Source organism: Gobio gobio (genome assembly GCF_949357685.1).
Source record: "Gobio gobio genome assembly, chromosome: 23".
Lineage (NCBI taxonomy): Eukaryota > Metazoa > Chordata > Actinopteri > Cypriniformes > Gobionidae > Gobio > Gobio gobio.
In genome coordinates this window covers 21,218,645-21,244,785 of record NC_137119.1, presented here as the reverse complement: position 1 = coordinate 21,244,785, position 26,141 = coordinate 21,218,645, and the positions used below count along the sequence as shown (strand labels likewise).

At 38.4% G+C, this 26,141-nt stretch overlaps 1 protein-coding gene across 5 annotated transcripts in view; it reads right to left on the bottom strand.

Annotated features, from left to right (window-relative positions):
• The window catches only part of ncoa2 (nuclear receptor coactivator 2), a 134,316-nt gene that overhangs the window by 50,207 nt on the left and 57,968 nt on the right, over window positions 1-26,141 (bottom strand). For all 5 annotated transcript variants that reach the window (XM_079805752.1, XM_079805751.1, XM_079805754.1 and 2 more), the window contains exons 3-6: window positions 19,159-19,263; window positions 18,149-18,321; window positions 8,206-8,309; window positions 734-911 (exon numbers count right to left, since the gene is read on the bottom strand). In XM_079805752.1, the coding sequence (XP_079661878.1) occupies window positions 734-911; window positions 8,206-8,309; window positions 18,149-18,321; window positions 19,159-19,247 (544 nt within the window). In that variant the 5' untranslated portion in view covers window positions 19,248-19,263. The remainder of the gene's footprint in view (window positions 1-733; window positions 912-8,205; window positions 8,310-18,148; window positions 18,322-19,158; window positions 19,264-26,141) is intronic.

Here is a 26,141-nt window from a genome sequence, read left to right as displayed (position 1 = left end):
GTCGCCCAGAGTGAAGATTTACCCGCACATGTGAGTGATTTACTTGCATTGTAGAGGGTTGTAAGCGAACGTGAACAGTTGAGAAAGAAATCGGATGTGTATCATTACATTGGATCCGTTCATTAGGTCTTAAAGTGACAGCAGCCTATAAATATCTGCTGCTGTCTGTCATTAATGTTAATCAAACAAAATAACACATCTTTAACAAAGATTCATTGATATTTAATTTATACAGTGAACACTATGAAGTGTTATTTTACATTTAATGATCACATTTCTGTTCCTGAATAATACTGTTAGACCTTACTTTATTTGTATCTTTGTAATATTGTATTTATCTATGCTTGTAATTTTTGTATTTGTTCTTATTTAAAAACTGTATTATGATCCGAACCGCGAGTTTAGTGATCCGTTACACCTCTATAACCAATGAGTGTTTCTGGCTTAAAATATAATTTGAACCAATAACAACATGGTTTCTTTCCTCTCTTTCACCTCTGCAGGTGACCTTCCCCAGGAGAGGAGATTCTGATATTCCTTTCTGCAAATCATAGTTCTAAATGCTCAATCTGATTAATATAATTGCAGGATGGAAGGCGTAACTGTTCTAGTAATGCTACACTTGAGTGTTGAGGAATGAGTGTTTCCTGAAAAGTACAGTTGCTAAGAGCACATGAAATGAAAATAGCAAAATGGGAAGGAAATAATAAATGAAAAACAGAAAGTGTCTCACCATGTGACTTGGGCAGGAGGTTTTTGATGAATTCTGTATGGTCTCCTACATGCAGAATGCTGTACACACTGGTGTTCATCAGCTCTTCCTGATTATACCGCAGGTACTGCGTCACGTTCTCTGACACAAACACGATGTTCCCCTCCATGTTCACAACAAAGAAGAAACCGTCTAAGGCCTGGAGGAGAAAAACACAAGGCAATCGGTACTGGGAGCACAAACGTGCAGCTAAAAACACCAATACTATTATATGACGAGCACAAGCAGACATACGGGCTAAAGTACACGTCACTGCTCCATCTGACAGCTTAACCATTCAATCAGGAAGATGCGATAACCAGCAGAAACAAAACAAAAAGCCATACAGAAAAGGCAGGAGTCCTTGTAGACTCTCCAAACAACAGATCAAGTGAAGTCTAGGGGATTACGGCATGAGTCTAAATTCATGGCCTTAAAGGGATAGTTCACCCAAAAGGAAAATTACCCCATGATTTACCCACCCTCAAGCCATCCTAGGTGTTTTTGACTTTCTTCTCTCAGATGAATGAAATTGGAGTTTGGAGTTGAATTGGAGTTAAAAAATATCCTGGCTCTTCCAAGCTTTATAATGGCAGTAAATGAGGGGTAGAGATTTTGTAGCCATTGTGTAAAAGTGTAAACATCCATCATAAAAGCACTCCACATGGTTCAGTGGGTTAATAAAAGCCTTCTGAAGCAAAGCGATCAACAACTTTATAAGCCAAGATAACTAGCTTCCGACAGACGGCCATACGCATCGATTTACGGCGAAAGAGTAACCCCTCACCTGACGCATGACGTATAGGCGGACGTGGAAGCGCAGCGAGAGCAAAACAAAACACCGGTCCCGAATTAGAAGTCTAAAACGAGAATTTTTAAAGAGAAATGTCGGAGGATTTCATCATAAGAGGAGCTTGAGTTTGTTGCCTATCTCTATTTGTTTGAACCGTGAGAGCTGCCAAAGCTTACGCTACTCCTACATCCCATGTCATACATCGCGCCAGGGGTTACTCTTTTGGCGTAATTCGACTTGCCTAGGCCGTCTACCGGAAGTTAGTTATTTCAGTTTATAACGTTTTAAATATGGACATTTTTCTTACAAAAACCCATCGCTTTGCTTCAGAAGGCCTTTATTAACCCCCTGGATTACTTTTATGATGGATGGATGCATGCACTTTTTTTGGACTTCAAAATCAGGACCTCCATTCACTACCACTATAAAGCTTGGGAGAGCAATGGTATTTTTTAAATATAACTCCGATTGTATTTGTCTGAAAGAAGAAAGTCATATACACCTAGGATGGCTTGAGGGTGAGTAAATCATGGGGCAATTTCCACTTTTGGGTGAACTATCCCTTTAAGATTGATCGAGTGGTTTGAACAACAACAGGCTGAACATAATGATCCGACAGCATTTTCGCTTCTCAATTCAGGTAAACCATAATGAAGTAATTAGCTGCAGGAAAACAAGATGATCTCATCAGTTGCAGTTAGGAGGTTATTTTAACTGGCTTCCTCTCGGAGCGATACTGTCAGGCAGGGGAAGTGGAGCAACTGTTTTTCCTCATTTTAAATGCAGATTACAGGCTACGGCTCTATTAGACTGCATACTTGTGTCGCACACCCTGACGGGTGCAGTGAAGGAGTCTTAAGAAGGGATACATTATATATTGATATTAGAGTCTTTTATGCATTGTTTTGCCAATACTGGATATACACCATTGTTCCAAAGGTTGGGGTCGGTAAGATTTTTTAATGTCTTTGAAATAAGTCTCTTATGCTGAGCAAAATTGCATCTATTTGATTTTTTAAAAAAAACTGTAAAAATAGTAATGAAATACTATACGATTAAAATTCCTGTATTTCTTTATTCCTGTGATGGTAAAGCTGAATTTTCAGCATCATCAGGATCACATGATCCTTCAGAAATAATTTGCTGCTCATAAACACTTATTATTATTATTATTATTATTATTATTATTATTATTATTATTATTATTATTATTATTATTATTATTATTATTATTATTATTATTAATATTAATATTATCAATGTTGAAAACGGTTGCGTTACATAATATTTTTGTTCAAAAGAACATCATTTATTTTAAATAGAAATTGTAAGTATTTACAGTCATTTTTGATCAATTTAATGCATCCTTGCTGAATAAAAAAAATATAATTTAATGTTCACTTAAAATTAATCTAATCTGTTAAACATAACGTTTTTGCAAATCTAAATATGCATCTTTCATACTAAACATTTTATTTATACATATGCTGTCATGCTTAAACTTACGTGTAGCATTTAAAAAGTAGTTTTTACCATTTTATTTTTTGTGTATTTTGACAAAAGAGTATAGAATTGTAACATAAGCTATTTATTGGTTATCAGCCATAAGACAAAATGTATCACCTTATGGATATTGGCATATCCCTAATAAAGGATGAGTTTATAAAATGCATTATTAAAATAAATCATATTTTATTAAATTAAATTATGGTATATTATTATATAAATTCAATTATATAAACGAGATATTGGTAAAACCTAGATATTGGTCTACTTCTAATCTCTAATCTACAGTTGCATATGTTTAGCTACTCAGAAGTAGCTTCCTTGGGATCTTTATTGTGTTTGTCTGTGCGAAGATGAACTTTCTTGCCTGCTTGTGTTGGCGAAAAAAGCGCTTCATAGCGGGTGACAGAAATGATATTGACGAGTCTTAATTGAAAGAACACAGCCTTAAGTCAAGCATTACCTATCAAGATGGTGTCAATTAGGCCTCTGAATGCAGTCGGGCCCCTGAGGGCCTATAGCGATCGCTATAAAAGCTGCTGTTTGTTTTAGAATGTGGAGCAGCAGCTCGGAAATCATTCTTTAATCTGCGACGGAGCGTAATAAGCTCTAAATCTTTTTATCAGCAAAACAAACACAACGTCTCTTCCTAACGCAAAGAATTATTTCACAAACACTCGGCCGTGAAAAAAAAAAAACTCTCAAGAGAAGTAAAGAACAAACGTACATACTCCAGAGAGCAGATAAAGCGAGGGACGGAAAAGGAGAGAGGGAGTGAGCGAAAAAAGCCCACAAGTCCCTGTTTGTGCACTGCTCTAGATGTGGCCATCTGGTGGGCACATTCAGCAAACATCGCAGAGTAAACACGGAGGAATGCCAAATCCACCTTTATTTAGCCAAACTTATGCAACTCTGTAAAATGTGCTGATGGATGTGTATTGCAACATGAATGGAGCTGGGTGGGCCTGGCCCAGCCCGTGCTCACTGTCCCGCTGTGGGAGGTTGCATAACTTCCTATACAAAGGAGAGACTGGGTCCAAGCTCGTCGCGAGGTGCGGACACCGAAAACGGACACACAGTCAGTGGCACACCGAGCTTGGCCACAGATCCCCACACACTGCTTGGAAGAACACAAAGCTGCTTTAGCAGATCCTATGGCTGCTCACACTTCAGCTTCCACCACCAAACAATGGGGTTTTTCATTGGGGCAGGGGGGGCGTGCAGCACTGAAAAAGCTTTGCACAAGGCCTGTTTGTGTGCACGAGTGTGTGCGAGGTGTTTCGGTGAGTGTGCGTGCCTGGGCGACGCTGGAGGGGCTGTTATGGGTGTCGGGTGGAAAAGGGCAGTCGGCTGAGTTTCCCCTCTCTGGCCCTTTGTCACAAGTGGTTTTTAATTAGGTGCATTATAGCGTGTGGGTGTGAATTGTCCCTTCCTTCGGCCGTTTCAAACAGATGGAAGATCAAGCGCACAAGCACGCAGGCTATATTTGGCATCCGCTTCGTGTTGATTCAGTGACGGAGGACCTCGGAGGCTATAAATACCCCAAAGAGGAGAGGGTGTGAGCGGAAGATGGAGCGGCTGGATGGGTGGATTCATTCGGAGCTGGGCGTCCTGCCTGCTCGCCCGACCGACGAAAGTTGTTCGTTTGCACCAGAGAGATTTGAACTGTTATTTAAGGGGGTAGTTCACCCAAAAATAAAAATGTATTTTTATCACTCTTTTCTCACCCTCAACACATCAGCCAACAGATTTGGAGAAATAATGACTGCATTGCAATGCCTTTGGTCAGACAAACAAGACGGTTCCGCCCAAAACTCGCACCATTGGTTGAGCCAACATTGCAAGTTTGTGCACTATGTTTGCAAGTTTGTGCACTATGAACGAAAACTGCCATCACGGCCAAACAGAGCATGGCCCTGTCCCAAACGGCACACATCATATGCACTTTCGATCTTGTGGGCTTACAACGGCTGTCGCATGAGACCGTAGGGTGTCCCATTTGTCATTTTAGGATTCAGAAGGGTCGATATGCGCCCTCGATGCACACTTTTGCTGAGCCTGCACTGAAGCGAGTTCCGCAGCGGACTTCTTCCCGACAGTCTAATCGGCATTATGTCACGAAAGTGCAGACTCGTAGGAAGACTGCGAGTGTTTAGTGTGCTATTTGGGACAGGGTCCATATCTGATGTTTGATGTAAAGCTATTTGAAATGACATTTTAATGTGGGAGGGGCTATCCAAACTACAGAAATATAAACAATATAACACTGTTTGAACATTTCTTTAGATTCATAGCATTTTTATTATTAACTAAAATTAAAACTAGGGATGCACCGAAACCAGGATTCAGGTTCGGATTCGGACGAATATTGGGCTTTTTGACGGGTTTGGTTTTTACCGAACCTTAGAATTTCTTTCCACCGAACCGAACCCTAGGCTTTCACTATGCGCGCTCCGCTGGAAGACGTAATGACACCGCCGTTGATTTTAGGAACAGCAGCATACAGATCAGATAAAATATAAATAAAAAAGAATAAAATAAATATTATTTACACACTTAATATTTTTCACTTAAATAATTACCAAATTAAAATGACAAAACGAAAATACACTGAATCCGTTTGAAGAACCGGAATATTTTTTTTGTCAAATAAAAATAGCAGGCCTACCTCAATCTACACCTTGTATGTTTTTTTTGTTTTTTTTAAAGTCTACGGGTGCTTTCACACCTGCCTAATTTAGTTTGGTTGAATCGAACTAGAGTTCGTTTTCCCGTTTGGTGCGGTTCGTTTGGTCAGGTGTGAAAGCAGCACTATGAATTAAATGGGAATTAAATTAAATACAGTTTATTGTGTAAGCAAAAACGAATATATAATGCGTGACTTTTAATTATAAGCAAGCTCGAAATACACATTGACTCTTATTTTGAAATGCGCCTTACTATTGCAGTTGCTAGAGCGCATTCAAGTTCAGGAGATAAAATATGCATTGTTACAACCATCTAAAACATATTACTATATAAACATCGTAAAGTAAACATTGTCATTATTCATCAGCATTAGTTCATAAACAATTGCCTGGCATAAATGTGCGCTATTCATTGATTGTGAACGCTCTGGAGCGTTGTATTGGGGATGCGTGAGCCTGTAAAGCATGCAACAGCGCCGTGTTTTCCAGCGGTTAGAACAGCACGTTCAAATCAAATGTGCACATCTGTTATACAGGACATCAGTTCTGACTGGATTTCTTCCCTAATCGTCCCTCCCTAACATTTTTGTCTCGTTTTTTATTCGTTGATGAAAATGACAGTACGTTTTCGTTATAGTTTGTCATCCAACGCTAGTTTTTATTTAGTTATCGTCTCGTTTTCGTCAGTGAAAAAAGGTTGTTGACGAAAATTATGACGAAAATTATTCGTCAACGAAATTAACACTGCCAGGGAAAAAAACCAGCCCGCGCAGTCGCAGTTTAGGAAATATGTCATGGTCAATGAGTGATGTGGATGTTGTCATGTGACTGCATTTTGGTTCGTTTCAACTGGTTCGGACCAAAGCGATCAGTGTGGTGTGAAAAGGAACCAAAAAAGCTGAAAAATGCTACAATGTATACTTGTTTGCCTTTGGTTCGGACCAAATGAACTGAACTAGAAATGTGAAAGCACCCTAAGTGATGTGGGTTAGTCTGAAGTGCAGCCTGTTGACAATTAAACCTGCGGCAGAAAAAAACCTCTCAAGCCTTGTTTATACTTTCGTCTGTCTCCGCAGCGCGAGCCTCTGCTGACTGCGCGCACGCCTTCTGCACTCGCTGTTGTGTTGTTCTTTGAAACGACAGAGGGCAACTCGGGGTAATTGTTCTATAAACCATCAGGAAACAGCGGCGAGAAGAACATGCGTGACAATGTTTACTTTAGTAAACTTGACCAACAACACACTACGAAAAGCCTTAAACACGGCTTCAGATGGCACTGATGCCCCTGGAATACAGAAATAACGCCTCGCTAGAGTGGCCAGCGCCTTTCATTTGCTTTCCACCAGTCAGGAGCTTGTACTACTGCTGTATTTTAATACCGCGTAGCATATTTTGCAAGTAACTTCGTCGCCCTTTCTTTCGAAATGGTCCCACACAGTAGGCTTCCTCTTTCCCATTGGTTCATTTTGCGAAATGTGTCTGGTTTGACATGTGGTTGCACGTGTCGACACGCTCCGTGAGTGAACAAATACAGCATATTTTTCTTTAACCATGCAGCAAAGAAACAAAAAAACATTAAAAAAAAACATTAAAAAAACATTTAAACCGTTTAACTGATAGTATTATTCGGTCAAAGTTCTTACTTTGGGTAAACGGTTAAACGGTCAAAATGAGCATCCCTACCCTGCTGTGGATGTTGTTTACTTCATTAATGTGTTTACAGTGGTAATGGACTGAGGATGGGAGTAGGATTCGGTATTCGGTTTCGGATTCGGCAGAATCTTAACCAGTGGATTCGGTATTCGGCCGAATCCCAAACATCTGCATTCGGTGCATCCCTAATTAAAACGACAACTAATGCTATTATAAATAGTTTTTGACATTTAAATAAAGCAGAATTAAATGATACATTTTAGGGATCGTTTTGACAATGTTGTCCTCTATATGCTTAACTTTTCAAAAACGCAAAGGAAAACATGTTCCGCTATTGGCGCGTAGTGTTTCTTTAGTGACATCGCCTACTACTGGCCTGGCATGACTATTGCAGGGTTTTTAGTTGTTTTTTGCGGATCCGTGTAAACGCAAAACTTTTCAAAAACGCAAAAGGAATTTTTTTTTATAATATATCAAAATATTAATAAATACTATTATAATAGTATATAAATGATACTAAAACAACACTGCTCCATAGAGACAGATAACTATGCTTGAGCATGTTTTTCATGCCAAAAATTGTGCTTCTCAGCTGTCAGCTCATGAGATCTTTATTCAGCAAAAGGATGGAGGAATTCGGAGATTTAAACATCAAATGGCTGCCAAATTTCTAACACAACATTCTTTTTTGTAACGGATACAAAAAAGGCATTCACTACGACTCTGTCACCCATACATGGTTCACGCTTGGCTCTTCCTTGTGCATGTCTGCCTGCATGCTCTGTGTAACCCAGTAAACACACAGTACAACCCACCTCCAGCATCATTGGTCCAAGGGCATCTTTGTCAATAACACTTTGGCCTGTCGACGACACATCAGCCTTCTGCACTTCATCCTCATTGGCTGCAGCAGCTTTTTCTGCAGGAAAGAATGAGAGAGAATAAAGGATATATGAGTGCATTACAGAACATCAACATCACCGTGCACTATAATTTCGCTATTTTATGTTAAAAGTCAAAGGGTGAATAGGATGCACACAATTACTGTCATGTGTTCATATATTGGGAAAAGGAGAGCTGCTGTACAGCTGCCTGCGATTGAGATGCATATGAGAAAATATACATTTTTATGCTATGTTTTTTGCATGTCAATGTTCTACTATGTTCTACTTTGCAAATTTGATGTCAAAGCAAGTGTAAAATATGATTTATGTAGATGAATTGCCAGTGTATAATACCAAGTAAATTATTTGGCTAAAGATTTGCCATGAATTATTAAATAAAATATTTTTTTCCAAAATGACAGCTGCGGGGTAAAGTGTGCCAGAAGCTACAGGGTAAGCTTTGCCAGTGCTTCAAACCATAGTGATGAGCTCTGCCTCTAAATACAGGAATTTCTTTAAACAAAATGTGAATAATACGCAGTAAAATTAGACTTTGGAATGACAGTACATTATTAAAGTGTTTTTCCTTTCATGCATGTTCACATTTTATTTGAAAATGTACAGTGCTCATATTGTTTCAATGATTCAACTAACCCCTTGCTAACCCCATATTTCTATTGCCTTTAGTTATAGTTGCATTATTCTAATTTGAATTGATAGCAGACATTCTGAAATACTATTAGGTGCATTAGTTTTTCCTTCGTCTCTTTCTCCTTGAATAGAGGACAAGTTAAGCATAAATTGGCACTGCTTACTCCATCTCCCCTACTAAGTGAATACGGTAATTTGGTCCGAAACTCAGTCCTCGGTTGGAAACATCAACATTTCCATATAAGAACCTAAAACCCTTTATTAGATCCTGCAGAGTTGAAGTGTTTTATTTTCAAATTACATTAAAAGACACTTCATATGGTCTTGCTAGCTTGAGCATATTAGCATTTTTTGAAAGGACAGTTCTCTCTCTCCCTGCTCTCTAAAGCGTTTAATTTTATATTGCGCGCACACACACACCTTTTTAAACCCCGTTCTCACTCTTTCATACTGCCGTGCGCTTGTTGAGACATGTTGTTATAGCACGCATCCGGACCTTAGCAACGCATGAGACAGAAGCTGTCAGGCTAAATGGGTGCATGTGAAGCCTCACATAACAGCCATGCAGCCAGCAGCCTGGACATGAATGGAACCGTCAATACACTCATGCGCGCACAGAGACACCAAACAAACCATTACATAAAGAACGGAGAACATCATTCCCCCCAACAAAATGACATGATTTGTAAACAACATCTTCTGCAAAACAAAGCACACACGATGGAGCTAAATCTAGAAGGAAATTTAGTGGATCTCAGAAAGAACATGTCTGGGACATATTTCACAACACATAATAACAAAAATAATAATAATACATTTACATTTTTGCACAATTAGTATTTTAGTATTTGTAGGGGAAAGATGTTTTGTATTATGTTATTTACAAAATTACAGGATAAAAAGTTAAAGAATTCTTTGACAATTAAGAACAAATTTATTTTGTATTGTTATTGTAAATAAAGGTTAATGGAATAGTTTTACAATTGTGTTTTATTGTCATTAAAGGGTACATAATGCACACATTTTCTGCCAATCTCTTCTGTTAATCTTGAGTACCTAGAGAGTAGTACTGCATCCTACATATATCCGAAGTGTCTTTAGTTTTATCAGATTTATAAAAGACAGATACGCTTTACTTGTCTGGCTATCACCAGACCAAGCTCAATTTAAGATTGAACATTGGTCTGGGGAGTCTGCTCTGCATTTTCTACTGCACATGTGAGCATAAACGCGCATAAATTAAATGACTCAATACGCAATTGGATAGTCCTTCAACCAATCAGACCACAAGAGGCGTGATAAACAAGCATAATTCAAATGACTCTGTACGCAATTGGATGGTCCTTCAACCAATCAGACCACAAGAGGCGTGATCAACGGGCAACGACCCATCGCTTCTCTATCCGTCATCGTGATAATCCCTCCAATAGCACGCCAGGTGGATAATCCAGTCTGTGATTGGTTCCCGCAAAAGTGTAACAGAAGCAGGAGAAATTAATGTATGGGTTTCCAGACCGAGTTGCCAGGCGAAATCAAATCGCTGGCAGATCAGGCTGGGTTTACCCAGTCTAACACTGTACCGATTCTTTCCGGAAACACCTGAGCTCATGCGGGCGTGCAGTGGGCGGAGCTAAAGAGTCATGAGCGTGTGTGCTCAACATGTAAGTAGGAAAATGTTGGCGTTATTTTGTCACTTATTGATAGGGTTGGGCATCGAGAACCGGTTCCAACTTGGAACCGTTTAAAAAACTAACGATGCCATTGGAATCGTTTAGAAACTTTGTTTTTCGATTCCGATCATCGGTTCCAAATGCGCAAGTCTTCGGAAGTGCTTGCCGCGCCCGTTTGTTCTGTTGCAGCCATGGAACACGGTAAGCGGCGCTCAAAAGTGTGGCTTTATTTCACTTAAAAAAAAAAAAAAGCCTGGGTCGGCACAGTGCAACACATATGACAAACTTATTTCTTGCACGGGAGGATGCACTACAAATTTGTGGTGTATAAATTAACGAGTGTAGCGTGTTTGAAATGCTGCTCAGGTCTGTCCTCCTCGGGCAACCCTGCGCTAACCAACGTTATTAAAGGGATAGTTCACCCTGAAATTAAAATAAGCCTTCTTTTACTTACCCTGATGTTGTCCCAGTGCCCTATGTCCTATGACATTTAAAATACTGTTCCTGCACGCGCTCCTTCCTATTATGGCAGTGAATGGCGATCAGCTAAAACATTACAAAAAATAAACAAATGTATCACGCAACGATACAGGGAGACGCGCGTCATATGGAAAGTGTTCAGGGGGCACACTATAGGTTTTGCCAGAAAGAAACCGTATTATATTCAGTCAAAACACTGAGCTCGGCCGTTATTCTGAGCGCGCTCCTCTGTGTGCACTATGAGCCGTCAGCAGCCGCCGGCGCTCATGCCTACTATAATAACTCGCACTGTTGTCATTGCACCCACGATAAGCACACACACACACACACACACACACACACACACACACACACACACACACACACACACACACACACACACACACACACACACACACACACACACACACACACACACACACACACACACACACACACACACACACACACACACACACACACACACACACACACACACACACACACACACACACACACACACACACACACACACACACACACACACACACACTTTGAGAAATCAAGCTCAATAGAAAAAAACGTGATTCTAACGTATATGATAAGAAATAATACTAATAATATAACCTCCTTAAGTTAACATTGTGTAGCCTACCGGTTGTCATGACAATATTGCACGAGGCTACTGCGGCTTGGAGTGCGCACACACAGGAACACGCGCATTTGAACAACAGCTGGGTGAGTAAAAGATGGCTTTATTTTCATTTCAGGGTGAACTAACATTATCCCACCTCGTCATAATCAGGTAAGTGATTGTACTGTAATAACAAATTGCGAATTGTGGTGAACAACAACGTTACTGAAATTATTTTCCCCCCTCGTAGATAAATGTAGCTATACGCAAATTGCCCACACTAGCAGTCCTAATATGACTGCTGTTAATGCTATTGTTAAGCCGGGACTCGTGTGAAACTCCATTCACCTTTGCAGCAAAGCAAGTGAAAATGCCAGTGGAGAAAGTCCCAAAACTAAAACTCATTTTTGAATCAAAATACAATTTTCCTCTGTGAAATAAGCCTGTGACATGTTGTGACTCCACCCCTCAAAGAATCGGAATCGAGAATCGAAAAGAACCGTAATCGAAACTAAGAATCGGAATCGGAATCAGAATCGTTCAAATCAAAACGATGCCCAACCCTACTTATTGAGCAGTAGGCTAGCTGGAGCCGTTTACCTCCAGTCTTTGTGCTAAGCTAGGCTAGCGGTGGGTGCGTCAGACAGAGTTATGGCACCCACGGAGATGAGAATGGTATGTATGGACTTATTTAACTCTGGGTGATACGGTGAATAAGCTAAAGTCCCAAAAGGTCGGCGTGTGTAAATAAATTTACAGTGTAAATAAGTCAGAATGCATGAAATAGCATTAGACCTCCCCTTTAAAAGACATTTCATTATTTTTATTTAAATAAAGTCACAATGCAAAAAAAAGCAAAATAGAATTTCTTATTTTATTATTTTGGTGGTGATATATGACCAAATAATGCTGGGAAAGTGTCTCAACTCTAAATAATAACTCTAAATTTCAGCATCTAAAGTTGAAATACCATAAAATTTAAATAGCAGATGACAAACTTAAACTTGAATAAAAATGTGAAATTTTGTTTTGCAACTAACTGAAATAAAACAAGTGTAAGGTGAAGAGCTAAAATGATTAAAATTTAAATAATAAAGCTAAACAGAAATGTATATAAAAATGCTAAAAATAATAAAAATGACAAAAGCACATAACTAAAATAATTAAACTTCAACTAAAAATATCATTAAAATATCAATAAATAATACAATACTAAAAATAACAATTCCTGCCGTCAGTGAAACCTCTTCAATCCCACAATTCCCTAGACTAATCTAACTTCCTGTCTATACCCATCCATTAAAGGGAGTAGTCCTCGGGATCATCGTGGATGCATTGGGCTCACAGAGGACACGATAGAGAGGCAAACTGTGCTGGCATGATGGGTAGCCATATGGCAAAGAGAGAGGGCCATCCATCAGCCTCCCCCTCAGACCGTTCTGGGATGCTCCAAACGCTGCTCTTCCCGTATATGTGCATGTGTGTCTGGGACAGATACGCATGCGTACACTCCTGATGATGAGTGGATGTGAGCGTGTTGTGTGTCAGCAGGTCTTTGTGGTGCCCAGCAGGGACTGGTAAACCAGCACAGCTGCACCAGAGGTCCGGTGATAACTCATTCCCTCTCTCATTTCAAACTCGGCTGCAAAGCGGATTCCTTTCCGTCAGCCAATCCCCATCAAACAGGGAAAAAAGGCTGTTTTATCTCCAGAAAAGCTGTGAATCAGGTCAGACCATCAGTTCAACAGCAGATGGAGTTTCTTGAAGCCTTAAGGATCTGCCCTACCAGTCACAATTCAAAGCCCCGCCCAAGACTCTGCTTTCGACCAATCAGTGCACATTGTGATCATGGATACTAGGTCATGATGACTCTCCATGGGAGGATCACGTCATCTATTGCGTGTTGTTCAGTCTCTAAATCTATAAGTGCTGATTCACTAATGAACAAATTAAACGGGTATAATTAAGAATAATACGTTTGGGGTTTTAAATATCTAGGAGATGACCTACACAATAAAAACACAAATTATGTTTTCTATACAAACAGGTAGAAAACTGTTCACAACCACAATTTATTAGCTGTGTTTGCTAGCATAATAGCAGATAATAGATCTCATATCACAACTTCCTGATAAAAGGTTTCATGATATTCACCTGATGGATGATGAAGCAGGCAAAAAATATCAGATATACTCACATTGAAGGAAGTCATATCAATGAACAAGAATATAATAGACTTGGAGGTTGGCTCTTTTGACTTGGAAATGTAAGCAACAACCTAGCAAACATGCATAACACCCGATCAATTGCATAGCAATGCACTAAAAACTACTCAAAACACTGTAGCAACCACATAGCAACACCCTGGCAACCAATCACAACACCTTCACATCATGATGGCAATTTTTGCATAGACAACATTCACTCAACATTTTCTTCCAAATGCAAACACCATTTTAAAGCTACACTATGTAACTTTTCCCTCCACTAGAGGTCACCTATTCAAAACAAAGGCGTAGTTTGATGACACCAAGTTTGAGCGCAGAATCTTGGGACATGTGGTCTTCACCTCACAGCCGGTGGAAAAGAATCGGGATAGGACTCGGGCAGAAATCATGTTCATGGATGTGATTATTAAAAGTTACTGTAGTATGAAGAAGAAGCAGGAGCGATTGTTAATAAGAAGAGCGCAATACAAGCCTCGCGAACAGCGGGACCTTTATTATGGCATAGTCGCCAGCGGGACTTTTATTATGCCACAGTCGCCATTTCCGCTTTTCTGGCCATGAGTATGAGGTAACGCAGCTCTGTTTATCATATTAGATACATTTGAGTGTGTTGAAAATTATGTTATGACGTTACGCTGTGTGTTCGCTCGGCGGCTGCTATGAAACTTGTTCACACTGCAGTGAGAGTTAAGCGTTTCTGCTAGCCTGACGTCGTCATACTCAATTCTAGTCAGAATATGAGTCTGATACTGCTCCGTTGGGCTGTGATTATGGGGCGTGTTTCAACCGAACCAGGAAAGACCTCAATTGGATAGACCTACAACCAATCAGAGCAGTTGAAGCGACCCCAATTATGTGATATGCAGACCCAGGAATGCGAATTTTAGCAGGCAGTCCTTCCAAAATAACACATATTTTACCACCCAAATGCCTTTTTTTCCCGGAGAACCCCCCCTGGAAAGCTTTTGGGCTTGTTTTTGGCTAGTTTTGAGGAACGTTAGCAATTGGGCGGGTTTTGTTGTAAAACTTGGCAACCCTGTCTGCACGCACGCTGGAATAAGTAGCCTAGCGTTAGAAGAAAAAGATGAGTGTAAACGAACTTTGCCGGTGTGGTGAAAAAAGAATGTAAGGATACACAGAGTACTTACCAACACGATCATCATTTCTGAGAGAAATAGTAAAGGTGAATGCATATACGAACAAGTTCTCCGTTTAGGATTAGAACAAACTCAACCCAAGCGCCTTTGATGACGTGGATGATTACGTTACTGTGTATCATCTGTCCATCATCGTCTAAAGCCCGCCCAGACAATTTCATTGGTCCGAACAGTTTCTGTTCGGGCATAATTACTTCTCTATGGATCAAGTCCAGACCGAACTGCCCGAGTAAAAATGTTGTGGGCGGGGCTAAGTTCGGCTGGCATCCAGGCTACGTTTCTGCAGAATAAAACCGGAATATAACACAGATATGATGCAATTGACAGGCGACTCCCTAACACGTCCCGGTTCCTTGGTTAAAATAGCAATTTTCTCACGATTTACAAATAGTTGGAAACATTTGGGATATTGTAAGAACTCAACTGAACAAAATATGTAACACTGGCCTAGTAGTTTTTGGATATTTTACTGAAATTTTTTTTACATAGTGCACCATTTTTTGTCATATCATATATTGGTACAACGGGGCTAAAGGTGCACCAGGGTAAAAGGCGCATTTGACACGAAATGGCACAAAAATTCTGCTCAGCACTTTTCTTAACCGCTTTAGATGATGCACATAAAATTTGGCTGATCCTTGAAGCGATCGTGGACAGCAACGCAAAGTTGATTCTGAACTAATTTGATCTGAAATTTAAATGTTTTTTTTTATGTTGTAAATGTATGTAGCATATGAGAACTGATAAAATGATTAACTATATTTTGAGAGGTGTTAATGATTTTCAGTTTTGTTCAAGGTAATTAAAGCAACAGTTTTTCAATAATGGAAGAATATGTAAAAGTATGGTATTTCGGGTAAAAATCACCCCTGCTGTTGGGCCAAAAGGCACAATAAAATTAACATAATAATAAAAAGCCAGCTGATTTTTCCAATTGTTGACATGACATGGTTAGATTTACATGGTAAATATCATATATTAAGTTGGGTGTTTACCTTAGAGATAATACACATATATTATGACATTAATCATATCATATAATAAAATATAATTTATTTGTTACTACTGTAAAGCAATATTAAATTATTGTGGGATCTCATTCGATGCTTTCAGGATCTTTACTTTTTAAAATAATCTGTGTTGCTGTATTTTAATGACAGTATTTTTATTGAACAAAAATTAGGGTTTTTTCTTTATCAAAATGAACCGAAAATAGTACAAACTTTGCTTATGTGATTGTTTTGAACATGTATTAACTTAGACATTATTAAAAACATTATTTAAGCTATTTGTGCTACTTATGTGCTACTAGCTACTTATTTGTATTTGTGTAAATACATATCCTTTTACCCCATGTGTGTCATACATTTATACGATTTTTAAACAAACAAACCACTTTTCTGTTTTATTTTCATACAAAATCTGTTGCTCCATCAAATGTTCAATAAAAAACATGTATATTTTGTTCTGCAATCATACACTATGGGAGTAGTGAAAAGCAAATGTATATTTAGGTGTGCCTTTAGCCCCGTTGTACCCAACATTTTACCCAGCACACACTATAATCCCTAGACTACCTCTCAATGGAAGTAAAACATATCTTCAAAGAGATATTTGTTGCTATGGATCTGAATAAAATGTGAAGAACATAGAATCATAAGCCTTTAAAACTGTATTTTAGCAGGAAGCTGCTTCCTGTGAGTGTCAATGATGTTGTACTTCCTTTACAAGGAAAGCTGACTGCAGCTGCTCTCTATACTTAAGGCCTTGTTTACAGGCAAAACAGGCCCATTTGTGTCTTTGGAGGCAGTTTGAGACTGTACAAACAGTGTTAGAGCAGTGTGTGATGCTGTGCCCGTGTGGCATCGAGCATAGCGGAGGAGAAGTGAAGGAGGGGTAAGGGACGACACAGCAGACGCCGACCATTGCTCAGCATTACATAACACAGAGCTCAGTACATCACAAACAATCTCAATCACAACCCAGTCAGAATCAATGCAGACACACACACACACACACACACACACAAGTCAAACTAGCACCTACTCTGCGTCCAAAATCAAATATTTCCCTACTATATAGTAAGCCTATGCGGAAACCAGTACGCCAACAGAGTTGTATGCCCGAATGCATAGTATTTGAAAAACACCGGTGAAAAGTACCCTGATGGCCTAGGTACTACCGCAGAGATTTCTGAAGTGCGCATTTGATGGACCCATAATCCCATGAGGCCACGGGAGAGGAGTTGTGAATGGCGGTAAAGGGAAGCAACTGATGCCGTAAGTCACATGACAGTGACAACATGGCGGATGTAGTACATCCGAACCCATTCATACTATATAGAAAGTACTTTTTTTAATGGTTGTGAAGAAAGTTTCAAACCAATCAAGTGGATATAGCACTAGTCTTGGTTGAAAACACATGTTAAAATTTAGGCAAAAACACACACTGGCAAAATAAGCCAATCTTACATTTACAGCAGTCTATATTTATTATTTTATGTCATAAGATAATTTCCAGGAAGTTAATAGGATGAGATATATTGATATACATTCATCTGTATAACTTTTCAAGTAACTAAAAGCATAACATGCTAACAAGCACTGCACCTGAATTTGAGTTATACAAATGAGATCTGAGTCATAAATCCCTGAAAACTCAAGACAACTGGAAAATATGACACAAATCTAGAAAAGTAAAGAAACTGTGACTTTAATTAAATCCTGTGTTTGGTTTCTGTTTGCGGCACCTGCTAGTTAGCATAAATGCTAATCTGTCTAGGCGCCTGATGAAAGCAAAGACAAAGCTCTTTCTCAAGATTTGATGACAGATCACCAAACAACCTGAAAATGCCTACACATGTCTAAAATATGTGTTAGCTTAACGCAAAGCTATGAATATGCTAAACCTCAGTGAATGTAGCACTATGTGGAGATTATGTTTTCACTGTCAAACCTCAGGGTTTAATTTGGTAAAAAAATTGGGGTAATACTGAACTGTCGTGGACATTTGTCATGTATTTTGATTGTAGATTTACTGGAAAGACAATTAGGAGGGTTCAAAGAAGATTCTTACCTTGCTCTTTAATTTGACGAATCTGTTTCACGGTTTCCTTTAGGATTGCACATTTGTCAGGCTTGACATTGAAGTTGTCGATGTCATTGAAGTTTGCGAAAATCAGCTCTGCAAGCTCCTCTATGTACTTATTTTCATGTTCCCGGTTACGTTTCTCAGTGCTTCGTTTGGGACTGAGAAGAGGAAAAAAAAGGAGCAAAAATATAACTTGTCAATCAGATCTGTATATGCTTTAAGAAATGTACTTTAAGACTGCATGGGAAAATATCATGCTTTCCTCAGTGTGTTATTTTTTTTTATCTTTTATTATGGCAAAGACGCAGAGAAAAATAACATAATATGGAAAAAATGTAGCATACATTACATTTCAGGGGATCTACCGTCTTGCCATCAAAGCAAACACTTTTGTAACAATCACAATATTTTGTGACAGATATTTAGCCTGATTATTTGTTGAAAATGAGTTTCATTCACACGGTTTCATTCAGTCTGCGATATTTTAAAATGTTGTACACACATTTAAGGGTGTCTTTGGATGATACGTTGCATTTAAGGTGCCTAAAAAAAGATCTAAACAACGATAAAGAGCAAAACCCTCTTTTCTGCATTGTGTTTCACACTCAAATAGACAATGGTTTCCAGAGCTCCGTCTGTGCAACCTTTAACAGGTTGTATTTCCAATTTGCTGCTCTGCATCTTCAGCAGTTTGCACAGAAAATGTTGTCAATAAAGAGGGCATGCATAGCTCCTTCCTATGAATGAATTATACAGACTGATGTTTCCTGACTCAGTGGAAAAGGGCTTTATATAGAAACATGTATTATCTAGGCTGAGCTCCACCGGTGGGAGGCCTGCTCGAGATTATTGCAGTTCAGCGGTTCATAGTGTAGACACGGAGAAATTCACTCTGCTATACATACAAAATAAATATATATATATATACACTGCAAAGTATGCAGTCTCAGAGTTCACTGCAACCTGCTGTTCAGTTTGAATGATGTGTGAGGTACCTTGGGCCCAGGAGGTCTGATGGGCATTCTTTACGCTTCTGACCCTCTGACCTGGCAGGGTCCGACGAGTTTTCCCCGACAGCACTCATCCTCAATGCATATCACCTATTGGAGAGTCAACATAAGAGATTCAGAAAAATGCTCAAAGGGCAAATCGTCTTTAGGTAGGCTTGACACATGTACACACTTCATTTTAAGCTTAATTTAAAGCAAGGGGCGGACCAATGAAAAAACGTCAGATTGAGTCATCTCCTGAACCGGTTAAATAACAACACACCGTGACAACTATTTCTAATGTGTTTTGAGTAAGCCAGTGGATATAGATCTGTTTAACAGTTCAAACACTTACAGTAAAGTATCATAACGTCATAAAATTGAGCACCTGACGATTTGCAAACAAGCCAAACTGCTCTTCTGAGAGAAATACATGTGGAATCAATCAGTCATTTTGGTACTTATAAGAATTTTTGGGAGATTTTTTGGCTGTGAGTGCCTGAAAACACTCTGAAAATCTCTCAAATAAATTCCTTATCAATTAATACAGTCCTTAATGGCTCTTTACAGCGGACTGAAAAATTTAATTACTAATTAGAGATAATTAATAGCGAGAAGGCTTAGGGGTTGTGTTCAGAGGTCATATACTGAAGATGTGGGTTGATGCTGGGAGGCGTAAGGATGCCTGTGAAAATGAAAATGAGAGAAAATGGAACGAAAAAGGGATTCAATTATATTGTGCGACAATGGGCGTCCCCGGAGACCGAGCGAGAGAAAAGAGAGGGCAGAGCAATGAAAGAAAAGTGGAAGTAACACGAAAGTATACGAGTTGGCGAGTGGTGAGAAATAAAGAGAGAGTAAGGGGTCAGAGAGTGAGAGAACACAACGTGCTGTATACTGTACAGCACAAAAAAAGACTGTTGAGCATGCAAATTTTCATTTAACAAGCCCCGACAAATACGGACACAGCCATTTATCTTTCCAACATGTGCTACCATATGTAATGTAGTTTCACTTTCCATTCACATTTGTGTGCCTTATAAAACCACGTTTCACAAAAACTGTGAATTCCCACGAGTGAGAGGAAACTAGCACATTTCATCATCTAGTACCGTTCTCGATATGATGAAAGAAAGACAGAGAGAAATTAGTCCTATCACTAGGGGAAAATGAACTCATATAAATTATTAAACGAGGCATTTAATAATAGTGTGCAACATTAAAAGGCGCATATGTGACCGTAAAAATCTTACTTTCCATAACTGATATTACGGTATATATTGGAAAAACAAGTCTCTTATGCTCACCAAGGTTGCACATATTTGATCAAAAATACAGTAATATTGCAAATTGTTATTTTTTTATTATTATAAATTCTTTCATTGATAGAAAGTGCAAACGATTAGCATTTAATTGAAATAGGAATTGTTTTTTTTGTAACTTTAAACGTCTTTATTGTCACTTTTGATTAATTTAATGTGTCTTCTTTGCTAAATAAAACTATTAATTTACCTGATCAAAAAATTTGAAATATTACTATTTTTAATCGTTCTTATGTTTAGCCTCTTATGCTTATCAAGACTGCATTTATTTGATCAAATATACAGAAAAAAACAGTAATATTGTGAAATATTACAAATTTAAAATGGTTTTCTATTTTAATATACTTTAAATATAATTGATTTATGTGATGCAAAGCTGAATTTTCAGCATCATTACGTCAGTCTTCAGTGTCACATGATATGCATGATTCTAATATGCTGATTTATTATCAATGTTGGAGACAGTTGTACTGCTTAATATTTTTTTATAACCTGTAATACTTTTTGCAGGATTCTTTGATGAATAAAGTTAAAAAAGAACAGCATTTATTTAAAATAGAAATATTTACATTATACAATTATATTAACAATATACACTACCGTTAAATATGTTGGGGTCAGTATTTTTTTTATTTTATTTATAAATTAATACATTTATTCAGCAAGAATGTGTTAAATTGATAAAAAGTGATAGTAAAGATTTATACTGTTAGAAAGATTTCTATTTTGCATAAATGTTGTTCTTTTAAAAATTGTATTCATCAATGAATCCTGAAAAAAGTATCACAGGTTCCAAAAAAATATGAAGTTTCCAGCATTGATAATAAATCAGCATATTAGAATGATTTCTGAAGGATCATGTGACACTGAAGACTGGAGCAATGGGTGATAAATTCAACTTTACATCACAGAAATAAATTAAATTTTAATGTATATTAAAATAGAAAACCATTCTATTAAATTGTAATAATATTTCACAATATTACTGTTTTTCTGTATTTTTTTTTAATCAAATAAATGCAGGCTTACTGAGCATAAGAGACTTCTTTCAAAAACATTTAAAATAGTAATGTTTCCAAACTGTTGACCGGTACTGTGTGTGTGTGTGTGTGTGTGTGTGTGTGTGTGTGTGTGTGTGTGTGTGTGTGTGTGTGTGTGTGTGTGTGTGTGTGTGTGTGTGTGTGTGTGTACATACATATAACTGTACAAACTGCACATACAAAAAACTGTGCATGCAACGTTTAGGATACATTACAGGCTGTGCTGAAATTCTTGTCATAAATGGAGTCGTTAATGTAATGGAAAACGTTTTCAAATGTTTGCAGCCTCTGGGGTAAATTTGTTGAAAATTGCATTCAGTGTTCCAATAAAAACATTATATAAATAGCCTTATGTGGGCTAATTGTCATAATTGAAAATGGCAGACCTATTTTAAAAGGTGGAATTATGGTAATGGTCCGTTGCAATTTAAGCATTATCTACTCAAAAGCATTGTTAGATCATTTACTAGATTTCCACTTCTGAAGCCAAATACGGGAGTCAGAAAAAAAAAAAAAAACGACGAAAAGGACAAAGCAATATATTACGTCAACAAAAAACAGGCACTTCAGAGTGTTGAGGAGACTTGTTGCGAATTTGGTGCTAATCTAAAACACCAGGCAGCGGAAGTCAATGAAAACACCATCTCTCAGGGCTTCTTCTGCAGTGTTCGGGAAGCAGGCGGAGAGACACTCGGGCCAGCACACGAGGCCAACACACAGGGCTGCGTTCAGGCCAAACTGACGCACACACATTGCCTTGCGTAATTTGCAGCCTCACTGTAGGCCGGCTGGGGGAGTCAGAGCCGGAGTGAATGGAGTGCTGGTATTGAATCCCTGCTGGATTGCAGTGCCCTACTTAAACCTAAAGACAGAGAGGCCAATCAAACAGCTCTGGGGGACGAGGCCGACGCTACAGACACTGGACACCAGCTAACTACAGAAAAAAACAGAGAAAGATTCATTCAAACGGCGTTAACCTTCGAGTCTGAGAGACATTCATCAGCGGGACATCTGAATCGCAACATTACGTAAGGCCTTCTGTCAATCATGGGGCCCTTCTGTCCATCTTAATGACAAACGGCTTCTTAGGACACAGACGAGAAGATTTTCCGTGCCCCCCTGGACAGCAGACACCACTGGAAATGCAAATTTATTCAGGCAATGTCACCGTTAGCATGTGTTAGCATTAAAGATGTCAATACTAAAATAGACAACAGTGTAGAGTCTCGTTGTACCAAGTATCGTGGTATCAATAATCATAACATTTCACTGGTGTTGGCATTGAATGCACATGAATGCATCCAGCTGTCAGGTGCACAGTCTTTCTCCATACCATGAGAACAGAGCCACTTCAACCTCTACAGCCTTACTATATATAACTAGCTCCCTCACTCGTGTGACACGTAATTCAATCAATTGTTAATAGCAGCTTCTCGAAGGCTGCAGGGGCCTTCACGCAGAAAGGTAAGTGTTTCGGACTGAAACCATGGACAATCACTGTAATGAGAGGGGTCGAGAGTTAGACATGGTAGCTAGTGATTACAGAGGCGGCTTTGAAACGCTATCAGCTTTCACCACGAACCGACACAATCCGATTGGCTGAAGAGGCTTTAACACAGATGGAGGGGACCAAAGTTCAAGAGATTAATACCACCAAATATCTGATACAACAGAAGCAACATCAAGCAGCTTTATTGATAGATGTACTTAACGGAGTCAGTGCTCTGTACTACTGGAATGGCAGACTGGAATCAAAACTAGTCCATTAAATAAATGATTTAATTTACTACCATACTTGCACATTTTTATCTCCCTCCTAAAACTAAATTAAAAGCAACCTAAAAACCTAAAACAAATCAAGAAAAAAAATTGAAACAAAATAAATTAAATTACAAAATAAAAGCAGAAGTGACAACACAGATTGGATTTACAGTGATGGCAAAATATAATTTAAGTATTTTCTTTTAAATGTTGATATGCCAATTGATTTTGCTGTCCTAATTGCATGAAATTATGTGTTTGGTTGCATTTGCCCTGTTGTCTGGGATCAAAACCAACCAGCAAACCATTTTTGACCAATGACCCAAAATAAAATAAAAACGGGGTCCTATTATGCTTTTTCACTTTTTCCCCACAATTTTAGTTGGTGTGTGATGTTGCTGTTTGAGTATAAAAAAGATCTGCAAGGATCTCAAGAGCTCGAGAGCTCAAAGTCCACTTCAAAGGGAGATATTTTATTTAACAGAATCAACTTTCCAAGAACTACAACGAACGATTCGTTTGGACTACAACGTGTTTTTTTCCGGATCTTATGAAGTCACAATGTTACTCATTTAAATAATCTCCACCTACGGTCTGGTTGAGCGGCATTAGAGAAGACAGTGTTGTCGCTGGGCTTGTTTACAACCTAGGTCACTTCATGCGTTTTCTCTGATCGGATAGCTGATCGTGAAAAGACCCTCCGAAACTGAAAAGTAGCAGACGCTCAATACACAACCATCATCATTAAAAGTAAAGAAACTAAACGATCTTACCAGTGCTGCTGCCGCTCTCTCTCCTATTGTGAAATGAGCTGATGATCAATAAAATGCAGCTCATATCTGTTGCTTTCGGTGAGGTGAACTCCATTAAATCTGCATATAGCGCGGGAATTGAAGATCGGATTTATATCCGTTTTGCGGAGACACATTCATGTGACAAAGAGTAAATGGAATTGTTTTGATAAATCAGATAGCTATCCGATCAGTAAAACGCATGAAGTAACCAGGTGTAAACTGTTTTTTTTTTCACCTCGTTTCCAAAATTTTTTTTTTTACCTTCCTAAGGCTGACAAATTTATGAGTCGTTAAAACTGTTCCTGAACATTATAACCCCAACATTTATCTGTGTGCTGCACATTTAACAGCTTGCAGAGCATAAGAGAGTCCAATGCAGGCTACGCACAAAAGCTTCTCCTGAAATGGAGCAGTTCCCACTTTGTTGGGACAATCTGTTGTTGGTGGATCACAACCCGTAAGTATGCTTTATTATTTCTAGTTACATTTTCTATTAACAGTTCCAATTATAGGTTTTCTGTTGTTGCTACGATGTAAACAAAGGGCAAAGCTGTTTGGCTTCGCTCGCCTGCTAGCCAACATTAGTGTTGATATAATGTTTACTGAGGTTTTGTATTTTGTATCAAATATGTACCATTGTTTTCCAAAAAAAAAATCATGATTAAAGGTGCAGTGTGTAGTTATGTACTTATTAGGGGTGTAACGATTCATCTACTACATCGATGTATCGATTTATTTTCCTATGATCTAACTACATCGATCTGTGCTCGGCAAGATGGCCTTCCGGACGACATATATCGATCTAACATCGTTTTAAAAGGTAATCAATCGATTGTATCGATCATGGGAAATAACGCATTGGATTTAAGCACGTCAGACTTTATATGGATATTTTTTTCTTAGCACTTTTAATGATAAAGCCGTTAAACGTTACTCGATTCAGTCTGCCTATCTGTGACATCATCGCAACGCACCAGCAGCAGCGCTAAGAAAACAAAACATAGCATGGCGGATGACAGAGAAGCCAACGTGCGAGAAATTATCAAGCCACCAGGAGAAAGAGCTAAGTTAGTAACGTTTTACCTGTACTTTCAACCCTTGCTAAATGTTACCTGTGAATTCCTGACACCAGTGCGCCTGCAGAGCGAGTTTTAGTACAGCTGGCGACATAGTGAACGCACAGAGAAGTGTTCTGCGGTCAGATCATGTTGATATTTTTGAAAAAGAAATCTGTAGAGTCATTGAAGAGTAGTTGGTTACATTTTATCTTTGTTAAATATTGTTTGTTTATTAAACTGAGAGTAGTAGCAGGTTCAGCCAGTTTATTCAACCTGAAGAAATGTTGGTTGCACTTTATTTTTGATATTAATATTGTATTTGTATTATTTTAATGTTGTAAAACAACAGCAAAAGTAGCAGGTAAACCTACTATTAATTAAACCTGAAGAGTAGTTAGTTGCACTTTATTTTTTATACTAATATTGTAATATTTTTATGTTGGAAAACAAAAGCAGAAGTAGCGGGTTAACCTACTGTTGCAATTTTGGTTGCACTTACTGTGCTTTTATTGAAAATGTATTGAAAATTGAAAATGAGAGCAGAAAAGGTTAACTTCCTTTTAATTCAACCTAAACTGTTGGTTGCACTTTATTCAAATAAAATTTGAATGCATTTGCCATTAATTGTTGTTTTCTTGTTTGTTTATATCCATAATTAATTGATACCTGATTCCCTTACAAGAAACAACAGGAATCTAGGAAACTTCACCTGCATTGAGCAGTGTCCAGATATTTATTTCAGTCACACAATTTTTGGCTAAAAAGTTACTGAATCGATTTCAAGTCACTGAATCGTTTCGGATCGTATCGTTCTAAATGAACCAATATCGTCCTTGAATCGTATCGACAACCTCAAATCGTGATACGAATCGAATCGTTGTTAAAACGAATCGTTACACCCCTAGTACTTATGTACTTATGAGGATCTATTGACAGAAATGCAATATAATATACATAATTATGTTTTCAGTGGTGTATAAAGACCTTAAATAATAAACGGTTATGTTTTTATTA